The 16108-nt window shown below is 42.8% G+C and overlaps 1 protein-coding gene across 1 annotated transcript; it reads right to left on the bottom strand.

The window, feature by feature from the left end:
- Positions 1-6004: 6004 nt before the first annotated feature.
- LOC147464733 (uncharacterized) lies at positions 6005-12544 on the bottom strand. The gene is made up of 12 exons (XM_086518903.1): positions 12480-12544; positions 12025-12046; positions 11776-11967; positions 11444-11546; positions 10365-10417; positions 9992-10226; positions 9586-9921; positions 6737-7041; positions 6624-6665; positions 6438-6503; positions 6290-6367; positions 6005-6235 (listed from the first exon to the last, which is right to left on the bottom strand). The coding sequence occupies exons 1-12, from the start codon at positions 12542-12544 to the stop codon at positions 6005-6007; spliced, it is 1728 nt and encodes a 575-aa protein (XP_086375029.1).
- Between the last annotated feature and the right edge of the window lie 3564 nt (positions 12545-16108).

The raw sequence follows: 16108 nt of genomic DNA, 5'->3' as shown, positions 1-16108 counted from the left end.
CTTTTGCACTTTAGATTAAATGTTTTGTATTTAAACAAGTGATAAAATCACGAGGCCTGCCCTTGATGGATGAACAAAAAACTCTCGTACTAAATCGGCACTCTCTGTCTCAAATTTAAGTAGAGTTGCTCTTCTTTCTCACTGAGTTTCAAAAAAGCATATTTCATACTCAATTGTGTTTAGCCCAAGCTCTGCAGTTATTGAAAAGAGTGAAAATTTCACGAGGCGTGCATATATGAAATCAAGACAACAGGAAAAGATTCGCAAGTGATAAAGAGGAATATCAAATGTTAAAATATCTTGCGCTTGTGTATACATCTGGAAAAAGCTTGGCAAAGGAAGTGAATGTTGTAGTTTCATGTGTTTTTGCTTTTGTTTAATGGGAGGGAGGGGAGAGGGAGAGAGAGAGAGGGGGGGGGGGGGGGGGGGGAGGGGGTTTGTTTTACTTGGGAGCAAAAGATGTATAGAGAGTGATCTGACCAAAAGAAAAATCTCGTCCCTGATACTGTGGATGGCATAAGAGTTTTTGGCCAAATGTGATCGAGCTTCGAGTTGTACACTGTGGTCACATCATGGATTTGTTGTTTGTATCCATGAGAGTGTAGTTCCCTTTCCAAGTGTTGATAGTGAGTATTTTTGAGGTTGTTGTCAATGTTGAAGTTGCCAATGATGATGCTTGCTTCAATGTCGGCAGCTGCATGGATCACACTCTTTAGTATTAGTAGCAAGGAATCCAATGGAATTTTTGGTGATTTGTAAACTGAGACTACATGGAGCAAAAGTTCTCCGTGTATAGAAATGAAAGCTTCAATGACTTCAATTCCAAGGGCTGATAGTTTCTTTGTGGAGTGAACAATGACATGGTCCTTGTGAAAGATTGACATACCAAATTTGTTGTAATAATGAATGTGGTTGAAATCTGGTGCAAGTGGGTTAAAGAAAGTGTTTTGTCTTGTTTCTTGGAGGCATAGAATGTCTGACATCATTAAATTTGGATCACTTTTAATTTGGTGAAGATGCTTCTGGATGGAGACAACATTTAGGGATTGAATGATGTAGTGTGTCTCTTGGAAGTGGGAAAGCAAGGAGATCAAGTGTTCCCATCTGGCGTTGTTTTTTAGTCTCTCCAACTCAGTGAGCACGATTGCATCAACTTGGATTTGGTTTGCAAGTATTGGTTTGAGGATGTGAAGATTAACGGGATCCTTGAATCGAGAAAGAGATGTGTAAACCAAGCCATGCGCATTGATTGCTGTTGGGTCAAATGCAACCGCTTGCATTGCCAAGCCTTGTGACCTATGAATAATTCGTGCATTTGCTGCTTGAATGGGGAGCTGTGTCCTGGATACGCTATTCAACAAGTTCTTCCCAACCTAGAATTCTTTTGTTGTTTCAAAGATGGGTGTTCTATAGATTGAGTGTAGAGACGTGAATTTTCAGCTTGTTGTTTTGCCCCTGTTGAAATGTCGAAGAAATGTATCCATGCGATATGAGAATTGTTCCTTTTTTCTACGTGTTTGAGAATACCATCTGCACCATTCACTAGACCGTCGTCTATGTTGATGTTGCCACTAGAAACCTCAACTATCATTTCGCGTTTTAGCTCCAAGGTGGTTGTCAAACCCGCAGTCATCTGAGGATCATTTGGAACGACAAGATTTTTAGAGCATGTTTTGTGGAAAGTGTCTTTCGCGTGTACTATGTATGTCTGGGTAGCCAAGCCATTGAAAATAAGTTGATTATGTTCGTTCTTCAATTTGTTTGTGTAGAATAGATGAGGTGTCATGAATTTGTCAAACAATTTGTTTCTAAGAGTAGAGTTCACATAGAGCAAATCTTCGTCTGTTTGTTGAGCCTTCCATATTCTGTTGAGAACATAAATAAAATTTTTGTGTCTGATTGGTGCATTATTTGTGTTATCTCATGGCATTTGATATGTGTGTGCCAAAAAGAGGGTGTGAGCAATTCAATTGGTTCTTGTGGCTCGCAAAAGATCCAACGGTCCCGAACTGGGCTAGCTTGACAAAGATCTCCACAAAAAATTACGTCCAAACCACCAAATGGTTCAATGTGGTTATGCTTGATGTTGTGAAGTCTTATATCTATGATTCTTAGAAGTATGTTGCCTATCAAGGAGGCCTCATCAAACATAACTAGTTTGAGGTTTTTTTATAATTGTGAAAGTTCAGCAAGGCTGCTAGAAAAGAGGTTGACATAAGCTTGATGCACGAGTGGTGGACGCAATGCAGAGTGAATTGTTGTCCCCCCAATATTGAATGCTGCTTTGCCAGTATATGCCATTAGTAAAGCTGTGGGGAGTTCAATGTCAAGTTGAATCGCCAAGGTATAGTGTCGAATCAACCCTTGGACTATAGTTTGCAGCACGAAAGTCTTCCCTGTCACTGCACCTCCCGTCAAGAAAAGATGAATAGGCTTCATTGGCTTCAATCAATTCCTGGTTAAAATGTCATCATAAAGGGATCGTTGATCAGTGTTTAATTTTTCAACTAATGAATGGTATTGCTCGTTCGGTAGTGCGAGCTTCTTAGAAAGAGGGAGCGGCCTCGCTGCAAGTGGAGGTCCTTGAAGATCAAGATCTAGATTGTATTTGTGAATTTCCATTGTTTCTACACTTGATGAAGTGTTCATTGAGGACTCCACAATGGTTGAAGTTGTGGTCTCCAAGCTTGAGAATTTTTGACGGTTCTCATTTATTGTTTGAGAGTGTGTGATATATTTCTCTCTCCAAGAGCTAGGTGTCGGTTCAAAGGTTGACTCTTCACCAATGAATGGTAAAAACAATAAACAAAGCTCATGATAATGTCTCTCAGAGTCCTTCTCCAATTTGAAATTGATAAACCTAATAATGCGAGTTTTTTTGTTCTTTTGAGGACAGCCATGAACGAGCTTGTAGTTGCTATATTCAGCCAAGCATAAGCACTGTAGATTAGGTGGACGGCGTGCGTACTTTGTGACTAGGTCATCGAAGAATATATTTGTGTCCTCAGGCCGCAAAGAATCCAGCATGGCTCTTCTTTTCAACAACAATGTCCTCTCGGCGCTCCAATCAGCATTTATAAACACAAATTCTCTGCTAGCACTATGCAAAGGTAGCGACAATGCAATGTATGCTGCTTGTTGTGATGTCATTTCTTGTGCGTTGATCAATGCGCCACCAATATTTTTCAAGCGTTCCAACGTTGGTAAGTTGTTCTTCTTGCAAGCTTCAACCACGTGTTTGATTGCTTTGCTTACGGAGCTGTCATTTTTTGTCATGTATGATGTGCAATATGCAGCTTCACCAGTGTCCATTGAAAATAAATTGAATATCAATATTTGCATCCCATAATGCACAAAGTTTCTTGTTGAAGTTATTTGTGAAAATGTCCTTGGGGTCTCTTTTCAAAAGAAGTGTTGGATCTGTTATGTTTATGCAAAGTGCTTGGAGGTAGTCCTCTTCATCCATATTCAGTGTTTCTAACCAAGCATCAAACAACAGTGTCGGTTCACGTTCTAAAGCAAGGAGCTGTTCATCGATATGTCTCTTCCTGTCGACAATTTGTTGTCTTGTTGTGTTGTTCACATTGTTTGGGCATAAGATAATTGTCCTTCTTGAGGGTGGTCGTGGGAAGCCAAATCGACACAAATTTTTGTGCTTTTTGCATGTCTTGCGATGTGAGTGAATCTGGACAGCTCTCAAGGATTCATCAAGCTCATCCTTGTTTGTCGTTATATATGAATCAATAAAATCCACCACCTCGTCATTCGAAGCAATGCCAAATACAGGTGCATTTTCTATCCAAAGCAACCCATGGTCATGTTGGCTTCCTCTTTGTTGGAACTCAGTGACAAAGAAATAATCCATCAGCTCACCGAGAATGGTTTTGTCACGTTTTAGTTATTTCTTGGTTTCTCTAAATCTGTGGACATAATATCGAGCTGTTGTAGTAGGATCTGATCGGACTAGTGTTCTCATGTCAGCACACCTATTGGATTGATTGTCTTCAACAATGTGTGGATTGAGTTTAATCAAGCAATCCATCAACGGCTTCCACCTTTGCTCTGCGCATGAGAATGTAATAAAGAACGTGGGTTGTCCTAATTGTCGAATCATGGCGAAAACATTGAGCTTCAGTTTTTCTTTGTAGTCAGTGGAAGTCCGCAACTTCTCAAAGTCACTATATCCGACTTGGGATGAAAGTAGTTGTTCGACATTGGTTGTTGATTGAACATCTTTAGCTTGCAGCTGCTTGTCTCGCCGCTTACCTTTACGTAAACGCACCCATATAGAGCCGAGGACCTTGCTGATGATAATCTTCATTGTCTTGAAAAAAATATTATTGATATCTCCTGCAAATCTTCTGTCCACATTGTTAAGCTCCCATTGCGCGACTTTCTGATACCTTTTTTTTGCCAAGAGATGATATTGCCTTCTTTCGCCAAAGAACAATGCTGGGAAAGATAACTCTTCACAAGCTTCATCGTCAAAAAGGCTCAATGGTGCAAACCCCTCACAAGGTGCAACACTCTTGGCTTGTGCATTGTGATCTACAACTTGCTGAGAAGTGTAAAGGCCATGGAAAGAGTGTCAGATGGTTCTTGGTCATCTACAGAGTTATCAAAGTTAGGAGAGATAGCAATGTCGGAGATTAAAGAGAAGGCAGATGACCAAGAAGAATTGATAGTGGCACCATTTTCAAGATACAATGGCTTAAGCACAAGTTGATGCAATGCTCGTAGCACAAATGAGGGCCGGACAACTCCACTTAGGTATGCATGATCATATTCTAATTTTCGCTTGATCTGCACAAGGACAATAGCTTGATCGTCTGCGAAGCGAGGCAATACAATTTGCACCCTAGACAAATCTGCCATAACGTTGACAATGCTTCCTCGCAACCCATATTGCCCCTCATAAGTAAGTTCTCTTATTTGGGCAAATGGAATTCTAAGAGACACAAGACGGCGCTCTATAGCATTCAATTGTGAAACATTCTCCATAGTTCAATTGAAAACTAGCAACCCTTGCATGCAAAAAGGTGGAATTTGTTGACATTTCAATGCCCGCTTGCAAGCAACACATGCATGAGAGTCCATGTACGAAGTAGTGACAGGACTCTCAACTCCTTCAAGAGAAGCAAGTCACCGTCTGATAATAGCCTCAAATTCTTATGAAAAAACAAACCATTGCAAGAGGCACATGGATAGCATGGAACATCTAGAATTTTTCTTGCGTAAAGAGTTGCTCGTGATTTTGACACCCTCACGTCACTGCTTGTTTGTAAACTCGGGTCTTTCCACATTTTATAAACCTTAGTTAAAAATTTGCTTGCTTGAGAATGAATAAGGATAGGACGCTTGAAAGAGTTGAACAATATCTTTAGCACTTGCAAATGGATTCTCGTTAATCAACGTGGTCAAGCAAGCAATGTCATCTTTGCTCCAAACACAACGTGGCTATTTAAAAGCTTCGACGACATAGGAAGCCATACACATTTTGGTTCAGAAATAATGGAAGCAAGTGAAGGTATTGCAGATGTGGATTCTATGCTTATGCCTTCACAAAAAACAGATTTGATAAACTTCTATTTTGGAAGACAAGGACAACACATGTCACATTAAATTGTCGGCAAAACAAGATAACCAAGTGCATGCTCAAGAGCCGAGACGTTCCTCGTGTATGTATCAAAGTGTTCAAGTGGTCATGCAATGCGGTGCTATCAACAACACTATTTGTCCATGGTGCAATCCATACAACTCGTGTTTCATTTTTATTGTTAGCAAGGTCAAGCATTATAAGGTCAAGAAGATGTTTTTCCAATTCAATGAGAGACATATAACAATTGAAGAGACAAATCAAAGCTTGCAAAACATCATTGTTACTATTATATGTAGACCAAAAATTTGGCAAAACATAAAGCTTTTTGTCATTTACAAAAAAGGATGAAGGATAGGCATCCATACTACCGTTCTTCAAGCAAAAGGTTAGGAGGAAAGATACAATTTAGGGTGCCTTGTAATCAATCACAAAACCGTGCTTGTCTATAGAGTATGTTCCAGCTTTGCTAAAGGCAACAAGAGATGATTTCAAGTCTAACAAATTCTCATAAAACAGGCTGAGAAAAGGCTTGGGAAAATTTAGAACTACATCCACGATATTTCCTTGCAGAATTACTTGTACAGATTCTCCATTTTGCAAACAGATTTTAGCTTGAAGAGAAGGCAACTTCACAATCTACACAGGCTTTCCACATGAGTAACAAAAGGGGTTGCAAATTTGACGACTAACATTTCTGCCTTTGCAAGAGTCACACACATATTCCACCTCCAAACTGTTGATGTTAACAATCTCCAAAGTTCCAAAGACCTACAAACCATTATGAGATTACAACTTGCAAGCAATGCTCACGCAAATAGATCTAGTTAAAGTAGATTACCTTCTTCCCAAATCCCATACTAGTGACTTGTTTTGAGAGATGCTGCGAGAAAACACTCTTTAGATTTTTCGGCAATGCACAAATAAGAGTTGCGTCCACCACAGATAATATGCTTGATGCTGATTTGAAGACGTTGATGTTGTGCGCAACACATGAAAAAGAACCCTTGGTTTTCAAAGCATCAACCATGAGATGATAATCGACACACCTGGAAGGAACAAATAGCAACTGCACAAATAATCCAGATTAGAGATAAGACTTAAGATATCAAGGAAAAATAGATCAAATTGATGAGTCACACTTGCTCTATCACTGGATGCAGGGCCATCTGCGATGGTTAAACGATAACTATCACCACCATCGGACCTTGTGGAGGTCTCAACCTTCACAACAGTGAACGCGATAGTGGGAGCGAACTCAATCACTGCCTTATCAGTAAGCAACTCCTTAATTCTATGTTCACGGTAAATATGTACACAACAATCAAATCTTTTGGCTTTTACAACAGTAGTGGCAGCATTTGCATAGAGAGCCCACAAGATAGTACCTCCATCTTTCCACACTTTTCTCTTGACATACGCCCCCTCAATACGCTGTCGTGCAGCTCTGCTACCATGTAGAGAAACAGAGCAGACAAATGCAAGCTAAGCTTCTTTGAAGCCTACACATTTAATGGTCAATGATCAGGGCTTGTTAACAGGCCAAGTTTAATGATTAATGTATGCCAGATGCGGCTTTAAAAGGCCAACTGATACCTTAATGATTCCAGAAATGACTATTCTTGAAGTGAGCACAGATGGGAGTTTATGATATAGAATTGTAGTGCTTAAAGTGCTCTACTGGCCTGTCTTTACGGCTCGTCGATTGGAGCTACGGTGAAGAAGTTATGGCATATTGAAGTTTGAGTCGATTGCAGATCCGTACTGGATTGGGCAACTGCAAGATCCGTACCGGATTGGGCAACTGCAACTGAGGTGACAAAAATAAAATGAATGCATGGGATTGAAGTGCTCACTTTGTGGAGCACGTCGGTCTTTTCAGAGCAGTGATCGGAGTCTCGGTTGCCAAGATATTAGCCGTTAAAGATTCACCGGGGGCCGGCTTCGTACCAGCTCGGTCCGCTCGATTGGAGTGCAGCAAAGTAAGTGTTCGAAGAGAATCTTGTCCAAAATATTATCTCTGACAGTGCATTGATAGCAGCTACATGTACGTCAAATGTGGTGTATGTACGTCTCATTAAGTACAAAAACTGCTTGAAGAGCTTCATGTGATCTCATGGAAAGCATTGATTGCGGGATTGACCCCGAGGGGAGAGAATCCCTCATGAGACTGTTGACAAGGACTGCTCGAAAGAGATGTCGTGCTTGGCAGTGCTTTGGCCGACATGTATGCTAAATGTGATGCCCTTACAAAGGCTATGGCCGCCCATACTCACAATTCAAATGGCCGCCCAAGGGCCACAACCTTGGCCGCCCACTTAATAAACTAAGGGCTTTAGTGTGTAAGGGAAAAATAAAAAGCAAAGCATGGCGGGCAAGCAGACAGCAAGGGGCGCAGGGGGTGAGATGATGCTTGCAGCGCCTTCCCTGAGGCTCAGACAGGCATGCTCGTGAAGCGGAAACTCCTCGACATCCCAGGGCGACCACTTTCAGAGCCTGTCACGGCAAATTTCATGCTAGTCGAACCCCGGCCCTCCCACGTCATAAATAGGACTCCCACGCCACGTCACTGACGGCGCTGTCGTTGTGCAGGTTGTGGGTAAGTGAGACCGGGTGAGTAAAGAGAAAAAAATATAGGGTTACGAGGGGGAAGCAAGAGAGGCATGAGGAGGATCTCAATTAGGAGAAAAAGAAACGCTCTCTCTCTCCCTCTCTCTCTCTCTCGTTTGTGTTGGGGACAACACGGCAAGGAAGGCTTTCTCTCTCTCTCTCTCTCTCTCTCTCTCTCTCTCTCTCTCTCTCTCTCTCTCTCTCTCTCTCTCTCTCATTTTCACAAGGGGCAAGCCAAGGTGAGGAGGAAGAAGGCAAGCAAGCGGAGCTTGAGAAGAGCTTGTCGAGGCAAGCAAGTGGGTCGAGAAGAGCTTGTAGAGGCAAGCAAGCAAAGCATGAAGAGGATCTCGATTAGGAGGAAAAGAAACGATCTCTCTCTCCCGCTCTCTCTCTCTCGTTCGTGTTGGGGACGACACGGCAACGAAGGCTTTCTCTCTCTCTCTCTCTCTCTCTCTCTCTCTCTCTCTCTCTCTCTCTCTCTCTCTCTCGTTTTCACAAGGGGCAAGCCAAGGCGAGGAGGAAGAAGGCAAGCAAGCGGATCTTGAGAAGAGCTTGTCGAGGCAAGCAAGCAAAGAAAGGGAGGAAGCTTGTCGAGGCAAGCAAGTAGGTCGAGAAGAGCATGTCGAGGCAAGCAAGCAAAGCAAGGGAGGAAGCTTGTCGAGGCAAGCAAGTAGGTCGAGAAGAAGCTTGTCCAAGCAAGCAAGCTTGACCAAGGCAAAGATCTCTCAAACTCTCTTTCGATCTCGTTCTTGAAGCTAAGCAAGGAAGAGCTTGGACAACTACAAACCCCTAAGCTATCGGGGCGAGTTTGGCAGATCTCTTAAGGGAAAGTGAAGGAGTAAAACTGAGGAATCTGTGAAGGGGGTGAAGACCGAGAAAGACGGGGGGGGGGGGATGTTGAAAGATCTCTCTCAATCTTTCTCTCAATTAAGCATAAAAAGGACGACAGAGGCGATCAGAGGATGCTACATAGAGATAGCTTGCAGAGAATTTGGCAATAATTGAAGCATAAAGATTGAGGCAATGCGTAGAATTAGGTACATGAGACAGATAAAGCGACAAAAGGGAATCTCATCACCAACAATAGTCTGAAGGTTGATTAAGCATTGTATAAGTCCGGTGTCGTTAACGGCCCGATTAATCCGGTAAACAGGAGCTTAAACTCCTAGTTAGCAGATGATCCAAGTGATGGTGCTGTTAACAGCCCGCCTTGGCTAAGAATTCAGTTGTACTCAAAGCTTTAATCAATTAATTGAAGGGTACGGTGATTTCCAGATTCAGTTGCATCTGTTTCTCTCATTCTCTCTCTTTCACACCTCTCACAGCCAGACGCCCGGCGCCTGCCCGGCTCACGTAGCGAACACATATCCCCAAACAACGCACAAACTCCCCGACTTCAAAAGATTCAACAAACTCATTGACAAACACTTTTGTGACAACAAAGGTGACAGTGTTCTTGGACTCTCTGTCTATTAAGTCAGCCTTCAAAGGTTGCGCATAGCTAGCTTTAGGTATTTTATAAGTACCATACTTGCATAACACTTTTCCCTCAAATGCAAAACGAAAGGTAATAGCAGCAGAAAGCTCTGATATGGAAAAAACCCTAAGAGAAGGCACTAATGCCAATTGCGAGCCAAAGTTGTCACTTATTGGTTCATCACTCTCCTTTGGTGCGACAAAAGAGGAGCTCGAGTCACGAGGCTGTACAGAGAGGCCTGTGACATAAATATGTTATTCACAACCTTAGACAAGCTTCAAATCATGGACATAATAGAAATACATTACCACGTGCATAGCTTAGAGCTTTTCTTAAGGCTTTAGAAGGGGATGACCTCTTCAACTTTGGAGCAAGATTTTTCAAAAGCTTTGGGGACAAATCGGATTTGAAAGAAGGAGAGAAATGTGTTTCAGGTAACTCTAACAAACCAGAGGAAGCAGGAAGGTCTATCGTAGCTTGCACACCCTCTTTACCCACATTAGAACACTCAAGGTCATCTTCAAAATCGAAAGCAAGTTCCTCCTTATTCAAGTTAGGATCGGTAAGAATGTATTATAAGTTTCGAGCAAGAAATCAAGGCAAAACGTGTAACAATAGCTCAAAACTCAATAGAGACGAGTTCAAAAGGCCCTAACCAGACATTGGATGATCCATGGAGACCTGGTATGTAGGTAGAGCTGAGACTTGATAGTACAAGTCCACAAAAGGGAGAGCTGAAGTGAGGAAACAACAACACAGCAGAAATATCCCAGCACGTTATCAGGAAGACCAGAGGAGCAGAAAATGCCTTGCAAACTCTATATATAACTGGATGGCTAGAGGCTTTTATAAAGAATGCAAACGTGATGGATATTAAGAAAATAAGCTGGACAATCATAAGCTAAATATCCAGGTCTTAAAAGCGGATCTCTAGAGAGAGAAGGCTACAATTCAGGTCTTTTAAAAGCCACTTTCTAGTGAGAGAAGATAATAATAAACAAAATTGGCAAATCGAGGCAAACAAGTTTCTTCTTTACGGTGGGTGACAGCTGGCACCGGGATATGTGAGAATATCCAAGCTAAAAACAAAAGCCGATAAGATTTTTCACTGTTAACAAGGCATTTATCAGACATACAGAAAGATATAATACATCAAGGACCAAACTCGATTTAAAAATATAAACCCAAGCTCAATCAAAACACCATATGGTCACTTTCATATCCGCAACGAACCCACAGCAGAAACAACAATCCAAAATATTGTTCAAAAATAATAACAAGAAAATAGAAACTGCTTCTTCAAAATATTATCCGTTCAAATAAAGCTAGCTCAGGGCTAGACTTTTTCGAGTATCACAACTTCTATCTGCAATGACGCAGACCTACATATGCCATACACCAAAACTGAAGGCTGCAAACAAACACCAAATTACATTTCTATATAGCATGCCAAATCACAAACGCCAGAAACTTGTTACAAAATTCACAGAAAAACCAGAGCATGTTAAGCATAACACAAACCATACACAAATTTCACCCAGCACAGCTAACTTGCATGACATCGAATATATAAACAGTGTTAATTGACAGATATGAATGTGAGACTTTCACAAAACAAATCCATATTACATCAACAAGCCACAGACAGAGTAAGAAACATAGATACTCCAATCCTGTTAATTCTGCCAGCAACCTGGAAAAGGTACAGATAACCCTCCATCCAGAAAAGAACCCAATATTTGCAATAATAATCTGCATACAATCATAGAACAAAAACGAAGCGAAAGCTGCACCATCTTGAAAGATTTCCATCCACATGATTTCTGCTGTTCCCGCGCATTGTAGCTGATACCCAGCAATCCACTGCCAATATACAAACATGTAGACATTCAGATGCTCAAACCTTTTAGCAACAACCAAAAAGGACTTAAACAACCACCTGCATCAGCCTATTTCACATGATTTCCGCTATCTAACAGAGCTGGCACCGTCCTCCTCACGGGTAGAATACATCAGACGAGTAGAGGTCAAGCATGACATGCCTCCCATCGCATGGAACAATGGGGCATCATTCTTCTCACGGGTAGCACACATCAGGACGATAGAGGGCAGGCATGAATCGGGCCGAAGCAGCATTCTTCAGAGACAGTGCTTCGACAGAGGGCAAGCATAAATTGGCCGGAATCAGCGAGTCGCAGCACCAACAACAGTGCTTCGAGAACAAAACAGGGGCGAAACCATCGCTGTCCACATGACAAACCCTAGTGCTTAACGCAAGCAGCACCTAACACGGAACACCAAAACACAAGCAGAGAAACGTGCGCAGGGTTCGGCAGCTTACTCGAGGAGCAATGACACATCCCCTGTCGAACAACGAGTTAAGACACACATGGAAAGACCGACTGAGGATACGCGCGTGCCTTCAAACGCCTAGATGGCTACCACAAGCAGCAAATCAAAAAAAACAAGGCCAGCAGGTACTCATGCCATCTGTGCAAATAAGCTCACGGACGTCACTGAACAGCAGGCAAACGTTCTACAAACAGAAGCCTAACCTAAAACATAACAAACAAAGCTTTAGTCTTCATCGTGCAAGCTCAGACACGGGCTCGGAACCCAAAAGTAATGCAGACACAGAGGTCTCACAAAGCGGGAGTAGGCGAGCGAAAAGAGGTCTCCACTTATGACCACCCTATAAGTTTTATAGGGGGGGCTTCTTGAGCTCCACCTGATAACGCTCCAATCACAAGACCCTACGTGGCCTCATCTATCCCCACTCACCTAGGATACCCTCACCTTATCCCCTCACTTAGCATACCCTCGCCTTGCAAGCCTTTCCTCGACCCACCCAACTCAATCATGGTGCTCATTAATTATTTTTATTATTAAACACCAAAGTTATTCTTTCTAATTTTAGTCAATAAAAAGAGAACTCAACAGTTGAGGAAACGTTGAGGTGTCCTTCCAATGATGTTAACCACCGGCGTCCACTTCTAGTAGTCATGGGCCAAGCTTGTCGGTCCAATAGGAAAAGGGTTAGAGTGATCGGCGATGAGAGGTGCACTCTAACTGGAACATTCAAGGGTTAGTTGGCTAAGCATGGGCGCCCAAGTGTGAATGGGTGAGCTCATATAAAAGTCACCTAAACCTAAAAATCACTTATTCTCTCATTTGTGCAATTGAAAAGTGCTCTTGCTCCATCTCCATCTTCTTCTTCATCTCCTTGTGTGTGTGTGTGTGTGTGCGTGAGAGAGAGAGAGAGAGAGAGAGAGAGAGAGAGAGAGAGAGAGAGAGAGAGAGAGAGAGAGAGAGAGAGAGAGAGAGAGAGAGAGACGCATGGAAACGGTGAGGTGGTTGAGCGTGGCACGACAGTAGCTCCCTCTTCTTTGCGGCGAGGAATTCTCCACGAAGGTGAGCGTAGGGCAGGAGTGGCACACCCTTGCTCTTTTGAGCTTGCTAGATTAGTTTGGTTGTGTGCTTGCATCCATTTGTGGCTCGCACAAAGTGTACGGCAAGTCCCTTGCTTTGACACGTGCGACAGATGCGCCCATTTTTGGCGCTGCTGTCGGGGAAATGCCCTGCACTAAGCTCGAATAGCACTCTATGCTGCTTTGTGGTGCAATGTGAAACGTAGGAAAGGTAGAGAAAGAAGGCGTGTGGCTGTTGAGAAGGATTTGTGAAGTTTGTTTTTGCTACAGTGTACTATTTTCTGTTAATAAGGTGTTAGTTTTTTGCTGCAATGTACTGTTTTCTGTTCATAAGGTGTTAGCTTTAAGGTATTAGTATTAGATCTCTAATGTTAGATCTATAAGGTACAATAAGTAGATCTATTAGTTAATTAGTTGCTGTAGTACTCTGCTAGTGTGTAACGGTAGCTCTATTAGTTGCAAATAGGATGGTTAAGTGTGTGTGTGCTCACGCGCACAGTGCGACCGCCACAACTTTATTCCAAAAAAAAAGGGTAGGACTGGGATCAGGAACATTTCCCAAGCCCAAGCCCAAGCCCAAGCCCAAGCCCATGCTCAGGCTCAGGCCTTAGTCACTCTTTGCAATTACTTATTTTAGCCTCACGTCTAAGTAAAAATTGACCCTTTTGAGGAACATCGGAGCTCGAATAACCAAATGTTGTGCTGTAAAACACACCACAACCCCGTGAGAGATACACTCATTTCAAGCTATCACATGCTCTAATAAAAAAATCAATCGTAAAAAGACATTAAAAAACATCAAAATGAGTGAAAAAGGGGTGCAAAACGCCCAAAAATCCAAGCGGTTAACCTTTGAGGGTATTCGCCGACGCTTGTAGGGTGCCAAAGGCACATGCATCTGCACTCTAGTCGTGTGCTAGAGGCCGAGCAACTAGCGAGCATTTCGACTTACGCGAGTTCTCGATACCCACCTACCTTAGGTTCCGGGCCCTAGCGGGAACCTAGGTAGTACCACTCAGGACCCGCATATTACGTCTAGTGACTCTTCCTTTGACTACAATGTCATGGAGGGTTACCCAATGTCTAATCCTGATAGCTCAAGCCAAGACATGCATGCCATGGGCCCATGGTCCGGGCCGAGCGTGCTTAGTCACTAGAAGGAAACCTTTAGTAGAGCCACTCGCTCCGAACATGGAGCTAACGATATAAATGAGGGGGGTGGGGAAGTAAATTCTCCATTCATGACCAACGTAAACCGCATGCTCTTGCAGAGTATGCATGTAAATACTCTATTCACTGCACCCTTTGACTCTTCAGAGCTATTCCAGATTATATTACCTGATGGTAGAAGCCTTGCCAAAGTGCAAGAGGTTGAGTGATATATCATTGCGGCTAGGGAAAAGGAAATTGAGAGCTTACGCAAGGTGGAGCAACAAAGAGAGTTAAAATAAAAATCCCCTATGTCCATATCCTTGCTAGGAGAGCAATCGAGTGCTCTTGAATTAGTGACCACTAAGGATCAACCCATAGAGAGACACATTGCATCTAGTTCAAAGGACACCCATAGCACCTCAATCCTAGATGGAGCGTTCCTAAATGAGAATTGGGAGTACGAACTACAAACTAAAACTCTAACTGACCTATACACAGGTCACATCTATCACGTGGGTTGGTTAGATGTCCTACAATCCACAACGGGTGCTGCTAGCGTAGAGGAAGAGCAACAAAGAGTGTGTGACGTCATCCATAGGGTGATTGAGCTGGAGAGGCAGAACAAAGGAATCCACATGTCTTCAACAGGTCTCTGTTACCATATACATGTGGTAGTGATGTGTGTGAACACACTAGGACCGCCGGGGCATTTTTTCCCTCTTTAGGAGGTTTTTTCCCCCGTGCATTGTATATACGCCCATCACTCTAGGGCTATCAATTTTTTAATTGCACACTAAGTAACACACTCTCTATTGTGTTCCTTGAGCTTCCTTCATCTTCTCCAAGCTGTGTGTGTTTCTCTGCAACCCTAATTCCAACAATTGGTATCAGAGCAGGTCACGTCCTCCCGGGCTTAGTCGCCAGCTGCTCCAGAACATGCCTGCTCACTTTCTCCGATTTCAATGAGCTTTGGCAAGCGTTCGCAGGTTGACAAATATTTTGGGTAAGCTCATAGAGCTTGGTCTGCTCAGAATTTTGATTTGGACTCATTTCGGCCTCCGTTTCCACTACAGGCAGTACTGCACATGCTATTTCGTCATTTTGTGCAAAATTTCTGTCAATCCCATTTTCTGCATAACAGGTGCCTTATAGTCTTGTACGGTTTGTGCTATATAGCACAGGTTGTTCTCGCTCCATTTCTCCTATTTTCGAGCAGTTTTCACATCAGGTGCAGCATTTACCATGGCTGACAACAACAACACAGATGTGTTCAAGATGTTTGCTGCTGAGGACAGGTTGGATGGGGACAACTACCCTATGTGGGCTTATATGATGCAACATGTTCTTGTGTCAAAGGGTGTCTGGAACATTGTGTAGGGCATTGATGTACGTCCTAGTTTTGAGGATGTAGGCAATGTTGAGGATGTTGCAGGTCTTGCTGCAAGGATTGCAGCTGTTAGAGTTGTTTTGCCTACGGCAGAAGAAGCTCGTTGGGATGTTAAGGATGCGTAGGCTCATGCATTGATTGCGTTGTCTGTGAAGCGCACCATTGTTCCTCACATCCGTTCAACAAAATCTGCAAAACAGGCTTGGGATATTCTAGCAGGTCTTTATGCAAGCCGCAATGAGGCTAAAATTGCTTTGCTGCGTAAAGAGCTGGAGTCGAGGATTATGCATGAGGAAGATGATATGGACACTTTCCTTGCTAGTGTCAAGGATATCAATGAGTAACTTATTTCTGCAAGAGAAGTCATTTCAGACAGTTCCCTTGTGCAAACTGTTCTTGATGCCTTACCAGATTCTTACCAGACTTTTGCTAGTACTTGGAGACTTATGACCCAAGGA

This window comes from Adiantum capillus-veneris, chromosome 1, assembly GCF_014529385.1.
Source record: "Adiantum capillus-veneris isolate H3 chromosome 1, ASM1452938v2, whole genome shotgun sequence".
NCBI classification, from domain to species: domain Eukaryota; kingdom Viridiplantae; phylum Streptophyta; class Polypodiopsida; order Polypodiales; family Pteridaceae; genus Adiantum; species Adiantum capillus-veneris.
The sequence above is the reverse complement of the archived record's forward strand: the minus strand, read 5'-3'. Positions and strand labels throughout refer to the sequence as shown.